Source organism: Somniosus microcephalus, chromosome 3, assembly GCF_052327205.1.
Source record: "Somniosus microcephalus isolate GS21.2 chromosome 3, FLI_Smic_1.0, whole genome shotgun sequence".
Lineage (NCBI taxonomy): Eukaryota > Metazoa > Chordata > Chondrichthyes > Squaliformes > Somniosidae > Somniosus > Somniosus microcephalus.
In genome coordinates this window covers 314,042,049-314,063,462 of record NC_140989.1, presented here as the reverse complement: position 1 = coordinate 314,063,462, position 21,414 = coordinate 314,042,049, and the positions used below count along the sequence as shown (strand labels likewise).

The following is a 21,414-nucleotide window of genomic DNA, read 5'->3' as shown; positions in this document are numbered from 1 at the left end:
CAGAGTTCATATTAGTCTAAGATTAAATAGAAAATATATATACAGTATACAGCAACTCTCTGCAATTTGGCTAATGTTAAAAGAAATCCATCTTCACTGCTTTCTGTTTAAAGAAATCTGCCTCTGTCTGTTAGCTAATTGACACATTGTCAGATACTGATAAAGGAATGTCTCAAATATTCACACTTAAACTGATTAGAGAATCCTAGAACGTTACAGCACAGAAACGAGCCATTTGGTACAGCAAGGCCTTCACATGAACCACCCATTCTAATCCCCACTCTCTGGCTTGGTTCCTATACCCTTTAATGTTCAACTTTTCAAGCAACTGTCTTAATTTTTGTTTTTAAAGGAATTGATGGACTTTCCTTCCAGTAACAATTTGTGGCAGAAAATTTCACATTCTAAGCACCCTCTGTGTAAACACAATTTTCTAACTTCCCCTTTAATTATTTTCAAATTGTATATCTTGATTTTTTTTTTCCTCCAGACTGCCATCTGGCACAATGCTATTCTGTTTGAGCTGAAACGGTTACCATTGCATGAAGGTGCAGCTGGTCTGTGACCATAGCAACTGAATTGTGTTCTTGAATGTCAATTACCCTGGCAGCTCCCATGATTCCTTCATCCTACGGTAGTCAATGTGCCAACGTTATTTTAAGGGCCGCAAATGTTGCAGGGATGGCTGATTGGGGCCCAGGAATATGCACTGCAGGCGTGGTTGATGACATCCAAAAACAAGGCCTGAGGAGAAGTACAATTTGGTGCATGCTTCCACCAATGGGGAGCTGAGCTCGCAGGAAGCGTGGGCGGAGAATCAAGACGACAGTGTTGTAGACTTATTTCTGGCCAGCACTGCTAGTGAGCGCGGCACCGTGTTAGTACAGGATCACAGAGTTACCCATTGTAAGTAAGTGGTGCCCCCCAGGGTTCGGTGTTGGGACCACTGCTCTTTTTGATATATATTAATGACCTGGACTCGGGTATACAGGGCGTAATTTCAAAGTTTGAATATGACACGAAACTCGGAAACATAAACAGTGAGGAGGATAGTAACAGACTTCAGGAGGACATAGACAGACTGGTGAAATGGGCAAACACATGGCAGATGAAATTTAATGTAGAGAAGTATGAAGTGATTCATTTTGGTAGGAAGAATGAGGAAAGGCAATATAAACTAAATGGTGCAATTTTAAAGGGGGTGGAGGAACAGAGAAACCTGGGGGTGTATGTACACAAATCTTTGAAGGTGGCAGCACAAGCTGTGAAGGTTGTTAAAAAGGCATATGGGATCCTTGGCTTTATCAATAGAGGCTTAGAGTACAAAAGCAAGGAAGTTATGCTAAACTACTAAACACTGGTTAGGCCCCAGCTGGAGTATTTTAGCCAATTTTGTGCACCACACTTTAGGAAGGATGTCAAGGCCTTGGAGAGGCTGCAGAAGAGATTTACTAGAATGGTACCAGGGATGAGGGACTTCAGTTATGTGGAGAACCTAGAGAAACTGGGGTTGTTTTCCTTAGAGTAGAAAAGGTTAAGGGAAGATTTGATAGAGGCGTTCAAAATCTTGAAGGGTTTTAATAGAGTAATAAGGAGAAACTATTTCCAGTGGCAGAAGGGTCGGTAACCAGAGGACACAGACTTAAGGCGATTGGCAAAAGAACCAGAGGCAACATGCGGAAACATTTTTTTTTACGCAAGTTATGATCTGGAATGCACTGCCTGAAAGGGTGGTAGAAGCAGATGCAATAACAACTTTCAAAATGGAATTAGATAAATACTTGAAAATGAAAATTTTGCAGAGCTATAGGGAAAGAGCAGGGGAGTGGGACTAATTGGATTGCTCTTTCAAAGAGCTGTCACAAGCACGATGGACTGAATGGCCTCCTTCTGTACTGTATCATTCTGTGATTGTATCGCTCAAACTTACTCTTAGTACATCAGGTTTTCTCCTTCCTCAAAATTGAAATTATTCAAAACGTTTAGTGAGTCTTCTCTAATCATTTAGAAAAATGAAAACTTCTGTCTTTTCGCCTTTCACATCTGCTCCAATAGATGCAACAAACAATTAAAACAATTTTCAACACCTTTTTTGCCAGTTTTTGCAAGACTTTAGTGGGCTGAAGATTGCAACCTCCTTGGTTATACTCTTGATTTTACTGCATGAGGTTTCGCTTTTCTTTTACTTACTATGATTATTTACTCTTGGTGTCTTTTCTCTATATCTGCCAGAAAGTTGTGTAAAGGTTTTTTTTTAAATTTTGAATTAGAATCTCCTTAAGCAGAGAAGGTTAAGAGGAGATTTGATAGAGGTGTTTAAAATCATGTAGGGTTTAGATAGGGTAAATAAAGAGAAATTGTTTCCAATGGCTGAAGGGTCGATAACCAGAAGGTACAGATTTAAGGTGATTGGCAAAAGAACCAGAGGCGACATGAGGAAAACGAGTGGTTAGGATTTGGAATGCACTGCCTTCTAGTGGGGTGGACACAGATTTAATAGTAGCCTTCAAAAGGGAATTGGATAAATACTTGAAGGAGAACAAATGACAGTGCTCTAGGGAAAGAGCGGGAGAGTGGGATAACTGGATTGCTCTTCAAAAGAGCCGGCACAGACTCGATGGGCCGAATGGCCTCCTTCTGTGTTGTATGATTCTATGTTTCAGGTTTCTTTTGTAATTCAAGACTGAATAAAAAAGAATAACTAAGGTTTGGCCCGGTGGGCATGGGGAAGGAAGGGAAGTGGCAGAGGCAGCTGATCGGATGGTCTCAATCTTAGAGACAAAGAAGTCCATGAGCTCCTCATACTTGTTGGAGGTGAGGGTGGAAGAGACTGGAGAGGAGTTTAAGAAGACTGTTAGCAGTAGAGAATAGAAACCGGGGGTTATTTTTGCATTCCACAATGATCCTGGAATAGTGGGTAGTTTTGGGAGACGCGAGCAGGACCCGATAATGCTTTACGATCGCAAAATACTGCAGATGCTGGAAATCCGAAATAACAACAGAAAATGCTGGAAAAACTCAGCAGGCCAGGCAACATCCGTGGAGAGAAATTAGAGTCGACGTTTCGGGTCTAACCCTTTTTCAAAACTGGAAAGGAAATGAAATAGATTGAAAGGCAGGGCCCCAAACACCCCTTCCAGGTGAAACAGCGATTTACTTGTACTTCTTGCAATCTAGTAAGCTGTATTCGCTGCTCACGATGTGGTCTCCTCTACATTGGGGAGACCAAACGCACATTGGGTGACTGCTTTGTGGAACACCTCCGTTCAGTCCGTAAGGGTGGCCCCGAGCTTCCGGTCGCCTGTAATTTTAATTCACCGCTCCATTCCCACTTGGACCTCACTGTCCTTGGCCTCTTGTATTGTTCCACGGAAGCTCAACGTAAACTCGAGGAACAGCACCTCATCTTCCGATTAGACACTTTACAGTCTTCCGGACTCAATATCGAGTTCAACAATTTCAGATCATAACCTCGGCCCCTATTACATTTTTACTTATATTTTTTATCCACACCTTTGTTTTGGTTTTTCCCTCCCCCACCCCCCCCCTTTTTTTTTCTCTCTCCCACATGGCAGCTGTCTCATTCTGCCAGAACATTTCACACCTAATCTGAGCCGTCCTTTGTCTCCACTAGTCCTATCACCATCTCGTCTCGTTTTGAATACCTCTTAATGTCTCTTCACTTCTTTTGTTCTCTTGCAGCCCTGCCTTTCGATCTATTTAATTTCCTTTCCAGTTTTGAAAAAGGGTTAGACCCGAAACGTCGACTCTAATTTCTCTCCACGGATGTTGAGTTTTTCAGCATTTTCTGTTGTTGTTCCCAATAATGCTTTATGTGGTCCAGTCAGATCTGGCGGTGATATCTGTCATATTGGGCAGAAACAACAAAAACCCAAAGCAAACTCAATTGCTACTTGGCCCTAAACAGACAATACAACATGGCTGATTACCTGACCATGGTAAAGGATAGCAAACTGAGAAAAACCTTGACAATGTACAGACTTAGTGAACATAGCCTGGCGATCGAAAAAGGTAGACACAGGCAGACCTGGCTACCAAGAGAGGACAGGATATGCTCTCACTGCAGTCAGGGAGTGGTGGAGACAGAGATGCACTTCCTCACAGCTTGTAGAAAATATCAAGGCATAAGGGAGAATTTCTACCCAAAATTCACAAAAATATGCCCGGAATTCAGAAATTTGAATGACGACCAAAAACTCCCATACCTACTAGGGGAAGAGAGAAATTGTGTAACATTAGCGGCACACTATGTTACAGCTTGCCATAAACAGAGGGACAACCACTAAATATAAGAAGAGTATATAGAAATTATATGAATGTACATTTATACACTCGGAGATATCTGTTTATACACTGTATGGATAGATCTGTATTTTTGTGTACAACCATGAATGTTTTTCGATGCTTTGGCAACATAAGATGTATCTTGTCAATAAAGCGATTTGAATTGAATTGAATTGAAAATTGAATGGCTAAGCCAGTTGTCCGCCATATCCGTTCAAGTCTGCGTCCCTTGGACTTAAGGGAGTGAAGATGAGGGCTCTACCAGGGGGAACAACCAGGGTGAGGGAGAGTAATGGTTTTAATGGGGACTAGGGCATCAGAGGTAGTGGTGAGGGTGTGGTTGAGCAGACCGGTAGCTGCAGAAATGTCACGGTGAATGGAGGGCCAAAGGCTGGACAGTTGAGATTTCGTAAGTGCAGTTGTAAAAGAGTTGGGAGAGAGTTTTTTTCCAGGGGTGGACACAGAAGGAAGTAGGGGGGTGGGGGGAAGGGGGATGTGGGTGAAGAGTGATATGAGGAAGTGGTCAGAGCTGGCCCTGTCTGCGATTGACATGATGGGAGTAGCGAGGCCATGAGCGATGACAAGATTGAGGGGGTGGCCGTGAATATGGGTTGGGGAGTTTACATGGAGGGAGAGATTAAGGGAGGATAGGAGGGTAGCGAACTCGGAGGAGAGAGACATGATGAATTGAGATGGTGGTTGAAATCACCGTGGATGAGAAGTCGCTCGGTGCAGAGACTGAGAGGAAAGCAGTGAAGATGTCTCGGTGATAACATTTTTATGGTACTTGGGTGGGCGATAGAGAACGAGAATTTTAAATGAGGTGAGGGGGTGGAACAAGGTGAATTGCTCAAAGGAGGAGTAAGTGCCGGAGGAGTAGGGGGACAGACCAAGGTGTGATTTGGTGATGAGAGCCACACTGCCACCACGGTGGTCTGAGCGGGGCAAGTGGTGGAAGGTATAGCCAGGTGGGGAAGCTTCATTTAGGGGTAAAGTATCATCAACCCTCAGCCAAGTTTCTGTCCGGGCTGTGATGTTGAGGCAATCATCCATAATAAGCTCATAGATGGCAAGGACCTTGTTCACAAGTGAACGGATATTCTGGAGGGAGATGCAGAGAGGGTCGGTAATGGCTGCCCCACTGCCAGCATCCACAGGGTCAGCACTGGGAGGGTTGAGTTGGATGGGGAGAAGATTGATGAGATTTGCCCCCAGCGGGCAGGAAGGTCGGTGAGAGAGTAGCATGGGACACTTGGGGTTGCTGCTTGTGAGGAGGCAGCAACGAGTGCCACGGTGGACCCTTCGGAGGATGCCAAGAGAGGCACAGAGGGAAGCTGTAGCCTTATCTAAGAGGGAGTCAAGCCTGGGACGGTGGCAGGAGAGTAGGAAGGTCAAAGAGTAATGAAGGGTTGGGAAGCAGAGTACCTGAGAGGAGAGATGAAAGGAGACATGACGACAGGAGAGAGCGGTCAGGGAGGGATAGAGAGAAAAGAAAAATGGGGATTAAAAAGTGGAAATAGAAGTGATCAGCTCGGGTCCGGAGCGGTAGCCAAAATGCGCACACGAATGGACACACGAAGGAACTCGTTATGTAGGCCTGGTTATGCACCAATTATTGTGATACATATTTCCTGGTAGTAATGGGATAGGTTGGAGACAATAGTAGGGACGGTACACACATACTGCAGTCACAGAACGTGATCTCTCCATAAATTAAAGTGCCTCAGTGAGTTCACCCATTCTACTGGTTGAAAACAGGAGACTGACACCCCTCCCACCAATCGGAACCCACCCACTGCATAGCCACGCCCACTTTATTGACTGATCGCAGGGCAGTTCAGGGTCACGCGGCTCCTGATTTGAACATGCACCTCGGGGATGAGTTTGCTAAACCGGGCCTCTTTCCCTCATCCGGGGTCTGTCCCCGTAAAATGGGGACGTATGTGTAAAGTCTGTGGGTTGTTTAGTTAATTAATACACAGACTCCAAGAGTAACTTAAAACAGGACTTTACTATTCGAAGGTCAGGGCGAATCTGCTCAATACTTCCTGACACAGCACTTATATACCGGTGTGGTCACCGTCGGTATTACAGTATACAGAAGCCAACAAAGTAGTGCAACACCTAAAGTAGTTCTCTTAAAGGTGGACGGTTACATACAATAGTTCTCTTAAAGGTAGACGGGTACATACACTACAATCCTCCCTTTTTAGCTTACAACATACTGATTCCCCATTAAACATACATTATAACATATATACAACTTTATGCAAGACAGTTCACAGATTCAGTCTCTCTGGAGGTTTCCGGACTCTGCCCGGATAACGCCTCGGTGGTGTCGTAACTTCCGGCGGGGTAGTAGGTGCTTCTGGCAAGGTCGATTCGGCTTGAAGGACAGTGTCAGGTTCATCTGATTCCAGTATTACCAGATCGGAGGTAGGTGTTCTGGGTATCTCTGTCTCAACATTAACCGTGTAAGGTGGTGGAGTAGGTTGGCCATTTGTGGCTGACCCTATGATCTGGTCAACATGGCGCCTTATTATACTGTCCCCAATGTCCACCGTATACATCAACGGCCCTAGCCTTTTTCCGATAGTTCCAGGCTGCCATTTCTCTGTACGGTAGTCCCGGGCCAAAACTTGTTGACCTATCTGAAAAGATCTAGTTGGCCTTTCATTCATGCCCTGGAATTGCCGGTTCTCTACGTCCCTTCTGACGTTTGGCTTAAGCAAATCCAGCCGGCATCTTAGTCGTCTATTAAAAAACATCATGGCGGGAGTTTGATTTGTGACCGCATGTGTTGCATTCCTGTACGCCAACAAGAAGCTATCCACCTTATGTTGTAAGTTAATGGCTTCATTACCCATGGCCTTTATGGCCTTCTTGAAGGTCTGGACAAACCTTTCAGCCAATCCATTGGAGGCGGGATGGTATGGGGCTGACGTGTAGTGCTTAACCCCATTGCTCTTTAAGAATTTCTTGAATTCTTCGGACACAAATTGCGGTCCATTATCAGAACAGATCTGTTCCGGCAGCCCATTCCTAGCAAACATGGTCCTTAACACTGTGATGGTTTTTTCCGTGGTGGTGGTGGACATCTTTATTACCTCCGGCCACTTGGAGTGTGCATCCACCGCTATTAGAAACATTGAGTCCATAAATGGACCAGCAAAGTTGATATGTACCCTTTGCCAAGGAGATGAGGGCCACTCCCATGGATGCAGAGGAGCCTGTGGTGGCGCGTTTTGGACCTTCTGGCATCCTAGACAGCTCTTAGTGATTTCTTCGATGTCCCCATCAATGCCTGGCCACCACACAAACGCTCTTGCTAGGTTCTTCATTTTCACTCCACCCAGATGTCCCTCGTGCAGCTCCTTTAACACCTTCTGTTGAAGTTTGGGTGGAATCACCACTCTAGATCCACACATCAGGGTTCCTCGACATACTGACAGCTGTTCTTTTCTCTGCGAAAATGCTGGCAGCGTTGGTTCGCCCTGTGCTGGCCATCCCTCCACCGTTAAATCATAGACTCGTGAGAGAGTCGGGTCATTTCTTGTTTCGTTTTCGATCATCGAATTTGTTACTGGTAGACATTCCACTGGATGAGTGGAACATCTCTACCGGGTCCACTGTAGTTGCTTCTTCTACTATCGGCAATGGCAAGCGCGATAACCCATCAGCATTTCCATGCTGTTTGGACCTTTTGTATTCGATGTCATATTGGTGTGCCCCAAGTAACACGGACCACCTCTGTAACCTTTGCGCTGTCATGGTGGAAACGGCCTTGTTAGGGTTGAATATGGACACCAACGGCTGGTGGTCTGTCAGTAATGTGAACTTCTTGCCCTGCAGATAATGATTGAATTTCCTTACGCCCCACACAAGGCTGAGGGCCTCCCTATCTATTTGAGCATAATTTCGCTCCGCGGAGGTCAATGATCGGGACGCGAATGCCACTGGCCTTTCCGAGCCATTTGGTAACTTGTGTGAAAGTACTGCTCCAATTCCATAGGGGGAAGCATCACAAGCTAGACGAAGAGGTAACGTTGGGTTGAAATGAGCCAACACTTCTTCAGAGGTAATCAACGCCTTGCTTCTGCGAAAGGCCTTTTTACATTCCTCACTCCACTTCCATGGTACTTCTTTCCGCAACAGAGCATTCAGCGGATGCAGCACCGTGGATAGATTCGGCAGAAACTTGTGATAATTAATCAACCCCAAGAATGATCTTAACTGTGATACGTTTTCCGGAGCGGGGGCCTTCACGACAGCTTCTATCTTGTCAGGTGACTTGTGCAGCCCCTCTTGGTCAATGACATGACCGCAGTACGAGATCCGTTTTTGGAAGAACTCACATTTCTTGCGATTAACTCGAAGGCCATATTCCTTCAACCTAGTGAGCACCAGTTTCAAATTTGTGAGGTGTTCTTCCTCGTCTTCTCCCGTAATCAGGATATCGTCTAAGTAACACTGCGTGCTTGGAATTCCTTGTAATACCTGCTCCATGGCCCTCTGCCAAATTGCTGGAGCCGAAGCTACCCCAAAAACCAGTCTATTATAACGATACAAGCCTCTGTGTGTGTTGATGGTGAGGTACTGACGCGACTCTTCCTCGACTTCCATTTGTAAGTATGCCTGTGCCAGGTCTATCTTGGTGAAGTGTTTCCCTCCAGCCAACGAAGCAAAGATATCTTCAATCCGTGGAAGCGGGTATTGTACCGTGTGAAGCACCGGATTCACTGTGATCTTGAAGTCTCCGCAGATGCGGACCTTCCCCGGTCCCCCTGGCTTGTTACTTGGTGAAGACTTCATGACGGGAACAATGGGCGTGGCCCACTCACTCCAGTCCACTTTTGACAGTACCCCTGATCGTTCAAGTTCTTCCAGTTCTGCCTCCACAGCAGGTCATATTGCGTAAGGTACCGATCTGGCTTTGAAAAATTTTGGGCTTGCATGTTCTGCAATCTTAACCTTTGCTTTAATTCCTCGCAGTGTTCCCAGTCCTTGCTGGAATACCTCTTTAGCTTCGTCTAATATTCTGGACAACCGTTCAGGTTTGACATCTTCCTTTCCGGAATCTACCGTCATGGTGTTTAGTGAATGCCAGTCTATCTTTATTTTCCTGATCCACTCCCGTCCCAGAAGTGGTGGACCTCCCTCAGGCAACACATACAGGTCCATCCTTTGGTGCTCTTTGTCCTTGTATCTCACCTTGACTTCTATCTTTCCGATGGGGTATACTTTGTGCCCCGTGTATGTCTTCAATACTAGTTCCGTATCCCGTAGGGGAATATGCTTGAATAACTTTATAATCATGCTTATTCATGACCGTCAACGCCGATCCGGTGTCCACTTCCATTTTCACTTGGACTTTTGCAATCTGTAGTGTGATCCAGATAGCTTGTCGGTCAGCTTCATTACTCACATTGTGAATTCTCAGCCTATCCAGTTCCTTGCAGTTGGAGTGTGAGTCCGAATTCTGTTCTTCCGGACTCTTCCTAGTCACCTCATGTACCTTTCTGTACCTCTTTTGTGGTGACTCATTATTGTTGGTCTTCGTCCCTGACCTTAGCTATGTGACCAAGCTTGCCACATTTCCTACATTCCTGGTTTTTAAACCAGCATTGGTTCTGGTCGTGTGTTGTCTTCCCACAACGATAGCATTTCGTTGTACCCGAAGTAATTTGCTGCACCCTGAGTGCCGCTGCCTTTAGCTGCATTTCCGCCGTTCCTTTCGCTGCGGCTTCGTTCGATGCAGCAATAAGGACAGCCTTCTCAAGTGTAAGATCGTTCTCTTCGAGCAGTCGTTTTTGTGTTTCTTCCTTCTACATTCCGCACACGAATTTGTCTCGCAACGCCTCTGTCAGATTCCCTCCAAACTGGCAGTGTTTCGCTAGTCTACGCAGTTCGACCAAGTATTCTGCGTTGCTTTCGTCTTTCCTTTGCGTTCTCGCATAGAATTTGAATCGTTCCGCCAACATCAACGGTGTGGGGTTCAAGTGATCCTTCAGAACAGTCACAATCTCATCGAAAGTCTGATCCGCCGGTTTAGCTGGTGCTAGTAGATGCTTCAAGAGCTCGTATGTCTTCGCGCCCATCGAGTTTAGCAAGGTTATAGCTTTGTCATCTTCTATTTTATTGGCCTCACAATAGATCTCAATGCATTCCACATACGTGGCCCAGTCTTCTACCTCAGAATTAAAATCGTTGATGTTACCCCGCTTAGGCATCTTCCTCTCTTCCTGATAACACCACGAATTATTTCTTTAATTTTTTTTTTCCAAGATGGCGGTTCCCGCGAAAATGGCGGTTTCCCGCGCTTATCTTCTCTCCCCGCCCACTTCAATGGCGGTTTCCCGCTTCTGTCTTCTTCCCCGCCTAATGGCGGCTTCCCGCGTTTCTTCCCTAGCGGGAGGGGTACACTTTCCCCCACAGGCGACGGCCGCTGGCTTTCAGATTCACAGCCTGCGCGTCGGCTTCAGTGCTTTCCCTTTTCTCGGCAAGGCAACCGGCGCTGGGTACACCCCGTTGACGGCGAACAGGTTCAGCCGCTGGGCTGGCTCTCGCTCAGTTCCCCTTGCTCAGGCTCGGTCTCTCTCCTGCTCTCTCGGCTCTACCGGCGCTGGGTACACCCCGTTGACGGGGAACAGTTTCAGCCGCTGGACTGGCTCTCGCGCAGTCTCCCTTGGTCGGCGCTGCCTCTCCCGCTTGCTCGGCTCTACCGGCGCTGGGTACACCCCGTTGACGGAGAACAGTTTCAGCCGCTGGACTGGCTCTCGCGCAGTCTCCCTTGGTCGGCTCTGCCTCTCCCGCTCGCTCGGCTCCCAAACGCCTCTCCCAGCCGTCTCGCAGTCCGGTGCTTCCCTCCCCGGCTGCGGCTGAGCTTTTATATCTTCCCGCGCCTACGCTCCCGGTCGCAGCGCTTCGTGGCTTCGGTCGCTGCCCGGCCTTTTTCGCCGGTCGCTGTCTCACGACGCCGTTGCGTCCCCAGCCTGTCTGTACCGCGGCTTCCTTGCTCCACGCTGCCCCAGTCTCAGCGCCTCTGGGCCCGACTTCTGTCCGGCTCCTTTCCCCCTCGACCGTGGTCGAGTGCACCGCCCTTATCCTCCGGTTATTCTTTTTACTTTTCCCTTACTCACAGTCACCGTGGCCGCCTTGCTTCTCGTGCTGATCGGCTCACTCCTCACCGTGGCAGAAGGGACAGTCAGTGCCTGTTGCTGATGGAAGTCTTTGTCTCTGAATTCTTCCTCCTTTCCAGCTCTGCAGACTCGAGTTTTCTCCCAGCAGAATGACGAGGGCGGTTGCCTCTTCTCGACGCTCGTTAACTGCTTCGGAATTATTGTTGCCGCAGGGTACGATCGGACTCGTCGCCACTGTAAAGTCTGTGGGTTGTTTAGTTAATTAATACACAGACTCCAAGAGTAACTTAAAACAGGACTTTACTATTCGAAGGTCCGGGCGAATCTGCTCAATACTTCCTGACACAGCACTTATATACCGGTGTGGTCACCGTCGGTATTACAGTATACAGAAGCCAACAAAGTAGTGCAACACCTAAAGTAGTTCTCTTAAAGGTGGACGGTTACATACCAATAGTTCTCTTAAAGGTAGACGGGTACATACACTACAGTATGGTCACCCAGTATTAAGATGAGATTTGATTAGGACTGTTTTGGATTCTAACTGTTGCTCTGTGTGTTCACTTGTTGTCTGTAAGAGAAAGTAACTTAACTGTTCGTATCTGGCCTTGTCAGTAAAGTTGCACCCCGGGTTATGCTATCATGATTTGGATATTGAGCAGTTATTGTACACCCCTTGATATACCTTAAATAACTACAGAGACTGGTAGTTATAACTCAAACAGTTGGCTTTTATTAGCTTAGAACTGGACAGAACAGAACACACATGTTAGCTCACAGACCAGCTTCTCAGAACTGCCAGGAGGCGGAGCCAGGGGCGAAGTAATAGTATCAGGACAATCAATGGCACAGCAGAGTGGTATACAGTACATCAGCATTCCTGGCCAACCAAGAAAGCCGCAGGGTTACAATAGATTACAATAGGAAACTATACACAGGTAGAATAAGGTATATACTTATGACTTATTTCACCACACCCCTGAATGTAAGACACTCGGAGTGAGTAGAATCACTGAACCCAAAAAGATATCTAAAGCAGACCCAGAATTTGCAACAGTGGATCTGCCTGAGACTTTTCATTAAGCAATGATGTGTACAGAAAGTATTGTGGCTGGAATCTGGAGCAGCAGTGTGCTACATTGAGGCTTTCTAAACTGATGCTAAAAACTCATTTATTTTTCTGTTTCTCTGAGAATGCTGTAATAACAAAACATAAACCATTTAGTGATTTATTAATCAGGCTACTTTTAATAAGCAGGAGTATCACGGAAAATCCTGGTTCTTTTCTTGTCCAAAGTTCACGCAGGAGTTCCTGAATAGTGGTCGGGAATGTGAACCATGGCTGAATTTCTTGTATTTATAGAGTGCCTTTCACGACCTCGGGACATCCCAATGTGCTTTACAGCCGATTTAAGTACTTTTGAAGTGTCGTCACTGTTGTAATGTAGGAAATGTGGCAGCTAATTGCACGCAAGCTCCCACAAACAGCAATGTGATAATGACCAAATAATTTGTTTTTGTGATGTTGATTGAGGGATAAATATTGGCCAGGTCTCTGGGGATAACTCCTCTGCTCTTCAAAAATAGTGCCATGGGATCTTTTACGTCCACCTGAGAAAGCAGACGGGGCCTCGGTTTAATGTCGCATCCAAAAGACTGCCTCTCCGACAGTGCAGCACTCCCTCAGTACTGCACTGATTTTTGTGATCCAGTCTCTGGAGTGGGACCTGAACCTACAACCTTTTGCCTCAGAGGAGAGTGCTACCAACTGAACCACAGCTGACACCAAGTGTGATGGTGCATTTATCCACTGAGCCATCAGGGCTAGGACATCTTCTGTGTCAACACCTATGGCAGCCTCTGTTTTCCTCTTACTGACTATTTATCTTCTTAAAGAATTAAATGACCCGGCAATGGTTCAAAGAGCAAGATGACTTTTGAAGCACTGCCTTGCAATAGTTTTCGATGACTGACTCTGGTTTGTAGGTAGTAAGCTGTTGGGAAGGGAGTTTATCAGACTTGCCAACATTCCTGGAAGCTCTGTTTAAGATTGAATCTCCAGCCTGGAGTAAAACTTTTAATCTTGGTATCAGTCAGAAAGATTGTTGAGTTCTAGCTGTATTTTGAGCTTGTGTCCACGGAGAAGAAAAGGAGTACAGAGCTCCTTTCAGTTGTGGCATTTAGCTGTTGGAGGAGTGAACCTCCCTTGTGTTCAGATGTAGATTTCAAGTGGTGAGGAGTTAAAAAGATGATCTGAAATGACTGTGTTGCTGATCTTCATGGTAGGAATGGGATAGTTGCATTGCAGTAATGGAGTTTGTCCTGTCCAATGACAGACGGTGTAGCGTATGCTGCCTTGCTGAAGAATGAGCTACTGGGAGCAGGCATTGAAAAAGTGAGTGATCCTCAGACTGAAGATCGGAGATTCCAGATGCCAATGCAGGAGCGGCGGAATCTATTCAGAGTAAGTACCCAGTATGAACAAACTCGCCAATAATTCAGTTGTTTAATGGATTGGCTGAATTGGCTCCTTTTTTCTATAGACATCCAGATTGTTCTGTGCAAAATTGGAAAATATTTTCCCGAATTGTATCACTAACTTAACAGTAGTAAAATGAGAGTAGAGTTAGGAGGGCTGTCGGGAGTCACCATGTAGTTCAGTTCTCTGCCCCCTCCCCCACCAGTTCTGTTGCATACAGGATATATTCTGGGAAGAAAGTGACGAGTTTTGCTTGTCTTTCAAACAGCTAAAGAGTAATTCTAAAGCTTTCTCCTATTTGGGAGCCCTTCAGTTACAATAACTTTAGAAGCAAACCCCTACAGATAATTACATTCTGCCGCATGTTTCTTCTTCCTTTGCTTCTGAGACAGATGGTTGTGGATTCAAGCCTCACACCAGGACTTGAACGAATAACCTAGGCTGGCATGTTAGTGCAGTACTGAGGGAGTGCTGCATTGCCAAAGCTGCCAACCTTCAGATGAGATGTTCCAGAAGTTCAAGTGGATGCTAAGGATCCCAGGCACTCTTTGAAGAAGAGGCAGGACTTTTCCCAGTATCCTGGGAAACATTCTTCCTTCTATCAATGACATCAAAAATAGATTAACTGGTCGTTCATCTCATTACTTTGCACAAAATGGCTGCCTCATTTGCCAACATAACTATACTAATTGCACTTCAAAGTAGTTCATTGTATGTCAGTTGCCGTGGGATGTTTTAGTGATGTCATGAAGTCCTACATAAATGTAAGGTCTTTCTCGTTTTGATTTTTTTTATCCTATGGTTATTTAATCTCCAAATAGATTGTATAGGCTGGGGTTGTTTTCTTTGGAACAGAGGAGGCTGAGGGAAGACTTGATTGAGATGCATAAAATTATGAGGGGCCTAGATAGAGTGGATAGGAAGGACCTATTTCCCCTAGCGGAGAGGTCAATAACCAGGGGGCATTGATTTAAAGTAATTGTAGAAGGATTAGAGGGGAGTTGAGGAGAACTTTTTTCACCCAGAGGGTGGTGGGTGTCTAGAACTTGCTGCCTGAAAGGGTGGTAGAGGCAGAAACACTCATCACATTTAAAAAGTACTTGGATGTACACTTGAAGTGCCGTAACCTACAAGGCTACGGACCAAGAGCTGGAAAGTGGGATTAGGCTGGATAGCTCCTTTTCAGCCGCCACGGACACGATGGGCTGAATGGCCTCCTACTGTGCCATAAAATTCTATGATTGTATGATTCTGTGAAAGGGAGGCAGGTAAATTGAGATTCCTTGATGGTGAAAATTGTCCATAGGTCAGTGAAAGTAGTGGGCTTGCTGAGCCGTGTTGTACACATTCTTGTGCTCTTGTATTTCTCTTGTGTTTTGGATTTGTGAAGCTTTCAAGAGGTTTCTGTTTTCTTGAGCTGAAAGATGGACACACTGGGTACAAGTAATTGAATTTTTCTTGAATAACTGTTGATTTGCATCAGGCTGCTGAAGATTAGTGTGACCAAAGGCAAAGTGGTCAAATATTGTTAATTTCATATTGATGGCCGATTATCAAAGGTTCTTCATGAACATAGCACAAAATTAAAAACAACTGGAATAAATTCAGTAAACATTCCATTGCAATATGCCTATCTTGTGATTTAATTCTGCGGTACTTTACTCCTCTTCACTGAGTGCTGTTGATTGTGGCAGAACGTAGCTTTAATTCCACGTTTTAATCTAGCCTGCGTGTTGTCTTCTTTGCAGTATGCCTTGAGCACAAAGAGGTCTACCACTGAAAGTGGGAATGAGATTTCTCCATATTCATTGTCCCCCGTCAGCAATAAAAGGTAATTTGTGTCTCGCCAGGTTAAGGACCATTTTTAAAGAAAATAGTATAGAGGTTATAGATTAACTTTGGGAAGGAGTAGTATTTGCGCTCACTCAACTGGCCGCTGCTCCTTACCTCCAAGTTCCCACTAGTGTGAAGCTTCGACTGCTTTAAAAAAAAAAAAAAAAATGTATTTATATCTTTTAATGAGGGGTTCAAAGTTCACTTTAATGGTGAGAAATGAAATTTTTCATGGAATTGCTGAGAATTTAATTTTTTTAACTCGATTTTGTTGCTTCCAGCATGAACCATTATAACAAATATTTGTGACTGATTGATAGGAGAAGATGAATCTTTTTCAGATGAGGACAGGGCTTATTTGGACTGATTGAGCTCATCCTTGTTGGAGAACTCACTGAACAAGAGCAGCTACAGCACGAATAATATAATTGTGTATAATGATTATAAGGTGAAGGATTCTGGTGCTCGAATGGAGCTTTTTTGCACTAGCACTTTAAAATATTAAATCTCAAGGGAAAAACTTTTAAAACAGAATTAAGATATATGGCAAAAGCAAAATACTGCAGATGCTGGAAAACTGAAATAAAAACAGAAAATGCTGGAAATACTCAGCAGGTCAGGCAGCATCTGTGGAGAGAGAAACAGAGTTAACGTTTCAGGTCGATGATCTTTCGTCAGAACTGGAAAAAGTTAGAGATGTAACAGATTTTAAGCAAGTGCAGGGGCAGGAAATTTGGGAGGGGTGGAAAGAACAAAAGGGACGGTCTGTGATAGGGTGGAAGGCACGAGTGGTTAATTGCTTCAAATGGGGATGGCAGAAAAAATGGGAAAAAAAGGATAGAGGCAGAGGTTATGGTCTGTAATTGTTGAACTCTGTGAGTCCAGAAGGCTGTAAAGTGCCTAATTGAAAGATGAGGTGCTGTTCCTCGAGTTTACATTGAGCATTGTTGGAACAGTGTACGAGGCCGAGGACGGAGAGATCCGAGTGGAAATGGAGCAGAGAATTAAAGTGACGAGCAACCGGAAGCTCGGGGTCACACTTAAACTGAGCAGAGGTGTTCTGCAAAGCGGTCACCCAATCTGCGTTTGGGGTCGCCAATGTAGAGGAGACCACATCGTGAGCAGCAAATACAGTATATTAAATTGAAAGAAGTACAAGTAAATCGCTGTTTCACCTGGAAGGAGTATTTGGGGCCCAGGACAGTGGAAAGGAAGGAGGTAAAAGGGCAGGTTTGCATTTCCTGCGCTTGCACGGGAAGGTGCCGTGGGGAGGGGAGGGGGTGTTGGGGGTGATTGAGGAGTGTTCCAGGGTGTCGCGGAGGGAGCGGTCCCTTCGGAATGCTGGGAGGGGAGGGGAAGATGCGTTTGGTGGTGGGATGACAGAAATGGCAGAGGATGATCCGTTGAATGTGGAGGCTGGTTCCGGGAGGGAGGGAAAGGGGTGAGAGCAGAAGTGCAGGAAATGGAACGGTCGAGAGCCATGTCAACCACGGTAGAGGGGAATCCTCGGTTAAGGAAAAAGGAAGACATATCGGAAGCACTAGTATGGAAGATGACATCATCAGAGCAGATGCGACGGAGATGGAGAAAGTAGGAGAATGGAATGGAGTCCTTACAGGAAGAGGGGGTGGCGGTGGGAGGAAGTGTAAGATATAGGGCTATGGGTTTTGGATCGCTCTAGCAATGAGCCAGCATAGGCGCGAGAGGCAATTGGTCGTCTTCTGGGCTGTAAACGTCTATGGTTCTACAATGTCTCAAAGCACTTCAACCAGGTGCGAGTGACTGGAGGCCAGAAGTGGAAGGAGAAGGATTAGGGCTGGTGGCCAAAAGCAAAATCACAGAGCTAGGTTTGTGGAGCCATTTGAAGGAAAAGAGAGAGTTAAAGGCAATGGGCTTGATCCAACCACTCTTGGAGGACTGTTGTCCATTTGCACCTTTTTATCGCTCTCTAGCTGTTGCCAAGGTGCATAGCTGCCAGTCTCATTCAAAAATAACATGCTGTCCATTCCTAAATAAAGCAATTCTGAAATCCGTAAATAGTGTGTTGGACTTTGCCTTGGACTTGTTACTAAGGAGACTATGGCAACAAACTTTGCAACATATGTTACAAAATGGGTTGAGGCTGAGCTGGCTGTTTAAAATCTCATATTTTGTGTCTGATTTAAAGGGACAGGTCCAAACCAACCAAAACAGAACTTCAATATTTGTCACGCCTGCATTGTATAGAGTTAGCACACTATGCCTCCTCAACTAACTAAAGATCCAACTGTCTGCTTTCTCCCAATTTGAACAGTCAAAAGTTGTTGCGGTCACCACGGAAACCAACAAGAAAGATTTCAAAGATTCCATTTAAGGTTCTGGATGCTCCGGAATTGCAGGATGATTTTTACCTCAATCTAGTGGATTGGTCAGCAGCAAATGTTCTAAGCGTTGGTCTCGGTGCGTGTGTTTACTTGTGGAGTGCATGTACCAGTCAGGTAAGGTGTGGCTGGATAGCATGATAACCCCAGCAAAGACTGCTACATTTTCTGTTGCACATTTGAACTCTTTTTCCCTTTTCACTTGAGGCCCAGTTTTTGTTATGCCAGCCAATGTATTCCTGATCACCGAATAAAGCTTGTCCTGTTACACAGGATATTACTTTTTTTAAACACATAATGGGTGGATGATTGTTGGTTTTTCTTTTGCGATGGTTGTTACATATGTGATGCTTTCCTACGCCGTACTATGTCTCCAAGTATGCATGGTTTTGTGGTCTGTGTACCTTTTGCTCTTTGTCAGAGCACCAACTACAACTTCATAATATAAATCTACTTTCATTTTTATTTCTTTATTTTCTTAAATGTATTTTCTTCCCCCCCCAGCCTATGTTTGTATTGTCCTCATATATAATGTAATATATTGCACTCTGGCTGAGAATTGCAGCTGGAGTCACTCTCCGTCCTCTGTGGAAGTTGCAGTTATACAGCTGTCAGAGGATGCAGGGTTGCAGTGGCTATCCAGGCCAGCACAGATGGCTTGATTTTTGTTTTTGCAAAGGGGTGGGGGAGCAATGTCTATTTTTTAAATTTATTAGCTTCCTTGTGGCTGAGTGAACAAATGATGCGATACTGAGCCACGTAGACGAAGTAGTTCCAAGGTTCAGACTCCCGTCTGTGCTACGTTAACGGATCTCAGTTGGGGCAGTGGCGGGGTGGGCATTGGGAGGGGAAAATAAGCCGGAGCTCCCACCCTTGATCCCTGCTAGATCATGTGTATTTGCCAACATTGGGTGAGGACAGGATTAGGCCTGGCTCTGATGAGCCCGCTGCCAACACTCATCGGTTAGACTCGCATGTAAGGAATGACCACATAAAAGACATTGGGAGGCAACCAGTGCCTGTGAAACCACACCCTAGCAACAGTTACTATGTTCATGAAAAGGAGGGAAGGACATGGGGATGGGCAAACCCTTTAATGTGAATTTTGCATCTTCATGCAAAAAAAATTGTCTTGGTCTCTTCATGGGTCTGAATTGTTGGTATGTCAGCATGTTCTACCATGCAGTGGTAACGTTCCAGCTTCTCCTTGCTTTCCCCATGCATTGAGGCCCCAATCTTAACTTGGCAGTCTGAGAGAAGTTGGGGGAAGGAGGAATAAAGTAAATGATGCCAGCTCTTTTTGGAGTTTGATATTCAGAATTTATTGGCACATATTAAAGCAAGAACTTGGGAACATAGGAATGAGCAAAGGCCATTCAACCTATCCGTTTTTTCTTTCAGAAGTGATCCAACTATCTTTTCATAAGTCCAGAAACAACACAAATTTAGCACTGCTTATGCAGTTTCTTTCATAGATCTGCTTTTAATCACTTCCTTTTGGCTTATTCTTTGGATCTACTTCTATACCCCATAACTTAGTTTCCTTTGCAACTGCTACTCGTTACTCTGAAAGCACTTCCAATGTCTGCACTGAGACCTAGATCCTAACTTGCCCAATTTTATTATGAAACTGTTTTATAAACATATTGACATTTTAGTTATTTCCCAATATAAATGCCATATTGCTAGTGAAACAGTGGATTGCAGTTGTACTTGTGACATGATCGAAGCCCTGTGAAAGGACCTTGCATTCAACCTAAATACATCCTTCATTAGTGAATCGGATGGACTTCCATCTAACAAAGGAGTCTGGCCATTTGGGACAATTATTCTGCAAAGACACCTGAGTGAGAGGGATACCAAATATTCCTCGTCCCTAGAAGGCAGTGTCCCTTCATTTGCTGCTGTATCGTGGCATGTGTTGATTTTATATTTCAACTATGTGCGATGTCACCATTTCTCTCAGCATTAAATTGGGGAAAAAGTGTTGATTTATTGAGAGGCTGGACCTCTTTAAATAAAATGGAAACATATTTTGCAGTATTTTGTGCTTTTGTTTCCTAGGTAACGAGGCTATGTGACCTCTCCATAGATGGCGACTCTGTTACATCCGTTTGTTGGAACGAGAGGGTGAGTATAATCAGGCGCATGGTCATTGTCGGATGCATTTAATTCCTATGTTGCTCACTGATCAAAAATTGGTGAAATCAATAAGATTTTATTGTACAGTTACTTTCAAATGTTAATCATTTATTTTCTCAAATGTAGGCTGTTAATGCTATTAATTTCCTTGTGAATATTAAATTCAATATTGTGCACATTTAGCTTGAGTGAATAGGCTGTAATATGGGTAATCTACAATCTATGCAAAACGCTAATTGTTAACTGAATCATTTTAACTGCTGACTCTGGGCAAACAGAGTAAATGAATAGATAAAAATGGCTTGAGATTTTCAGTTTAAATAATCTGGCATTCATTTGAATGGAGCCTATTGTACAAGAGTTGAATTTTAAAAGGAAAAAGCAAAACCACAAATCCTAGAAACTTGAAATCTTAAAAATAGAAAATGATGGAAAGTACAACAGACCACATATCCTCACCATCACAAAGACCGCCTATTTCCATCTTCGTAACCTCACCCTACCCTGCCCCTGCCTCAATTCATCTGCTGCTGAAACCCTCAGCCATGCCTTTGTCTAGACTTGACTTTTCCAACGCTCTCCTGGCCAGTCTCCCATCATCCACCCTCCAAAAACTTAAACTCATCCAAATCTCTGCTGCCCGTATCCTAACTTGCACTAAGTCCTGTTCACCCATTTGTGCTTGCTGACCTACATTGGTTACCAGTTAAGCAACGCCTCAATTTTAAAATTCTCATTCTTGTTTTCAAATCCCTTCATGGCCTCGCTCCTCCCTATCTCTGTAACCTCCTCCAGCCACACAACCCTCCGAGATCTCTGTGCTCCTCCAGTTCTGGCCTCTTGCGCATCCCTGATTTTAATCACAGCACCTTCAGCTGCTAAGGCCCTAAGCTCCCTCCCTCCCCAAACCTCTCCGCCTATCTACCTCTCTTTCCTTCTTTAAGACGCTCCTTTTAAGATGCTCCTTAAAACCTATCTTTATTATCTGCCCTAATATCCCCTTATGTGGCTCGGTGTCAAATTTTATTTGATAATGCTTCTGTGAAGCGCCTTGGAACATTTTACTACATTAAAGGCGCTATATAAATGCATGTAGTTTTTATCAGTTAACATAAGAAAGAGAAAGATGATTAATGTCTTCATGGAATGATTCACT

At 44.8% G+C, this 21,414-nt stretch overlaps 1 protein-coding gene across 8 annotated transcripts in view; it reads left to right on the top strand.

The window, feature by feature from the left end:
* The window catches only part of LOC147122167 (fizzy-related protein homolog), a 65,435-nt gene that overhangs the window by 18,411 nt on the left and 25,610 nt on the right, over window positions 1-21,414 (top strand). For 7 of the 8 annotated variants that reach the window (XM_085982990.1, XM_085982986.1, XM_085982991.1 and 4 more), the window contains 4 exons: window positions 13,781-13,908; window positions 15,672-15,754; window positions 18,050-18,233; window positions 20,181-20,246. In XM_085982990.1, the coding sequence (XP_085839116.1) occupies window positions 13,781-13,908; window positions 15,672-15,754; window positions 18,050-18,233; window positions 20,181-20,246 (461 nt within the window). The remainder of the gene's footprint in view (window positions 1-13,780; window positions 13,909-15,671; window positions 15,755-18,049; window positions 18,234-20,180; window positions 20,247-21,414) is intronic. The other variant, XM_085982992.1, reaches the window with a different exon arrangement.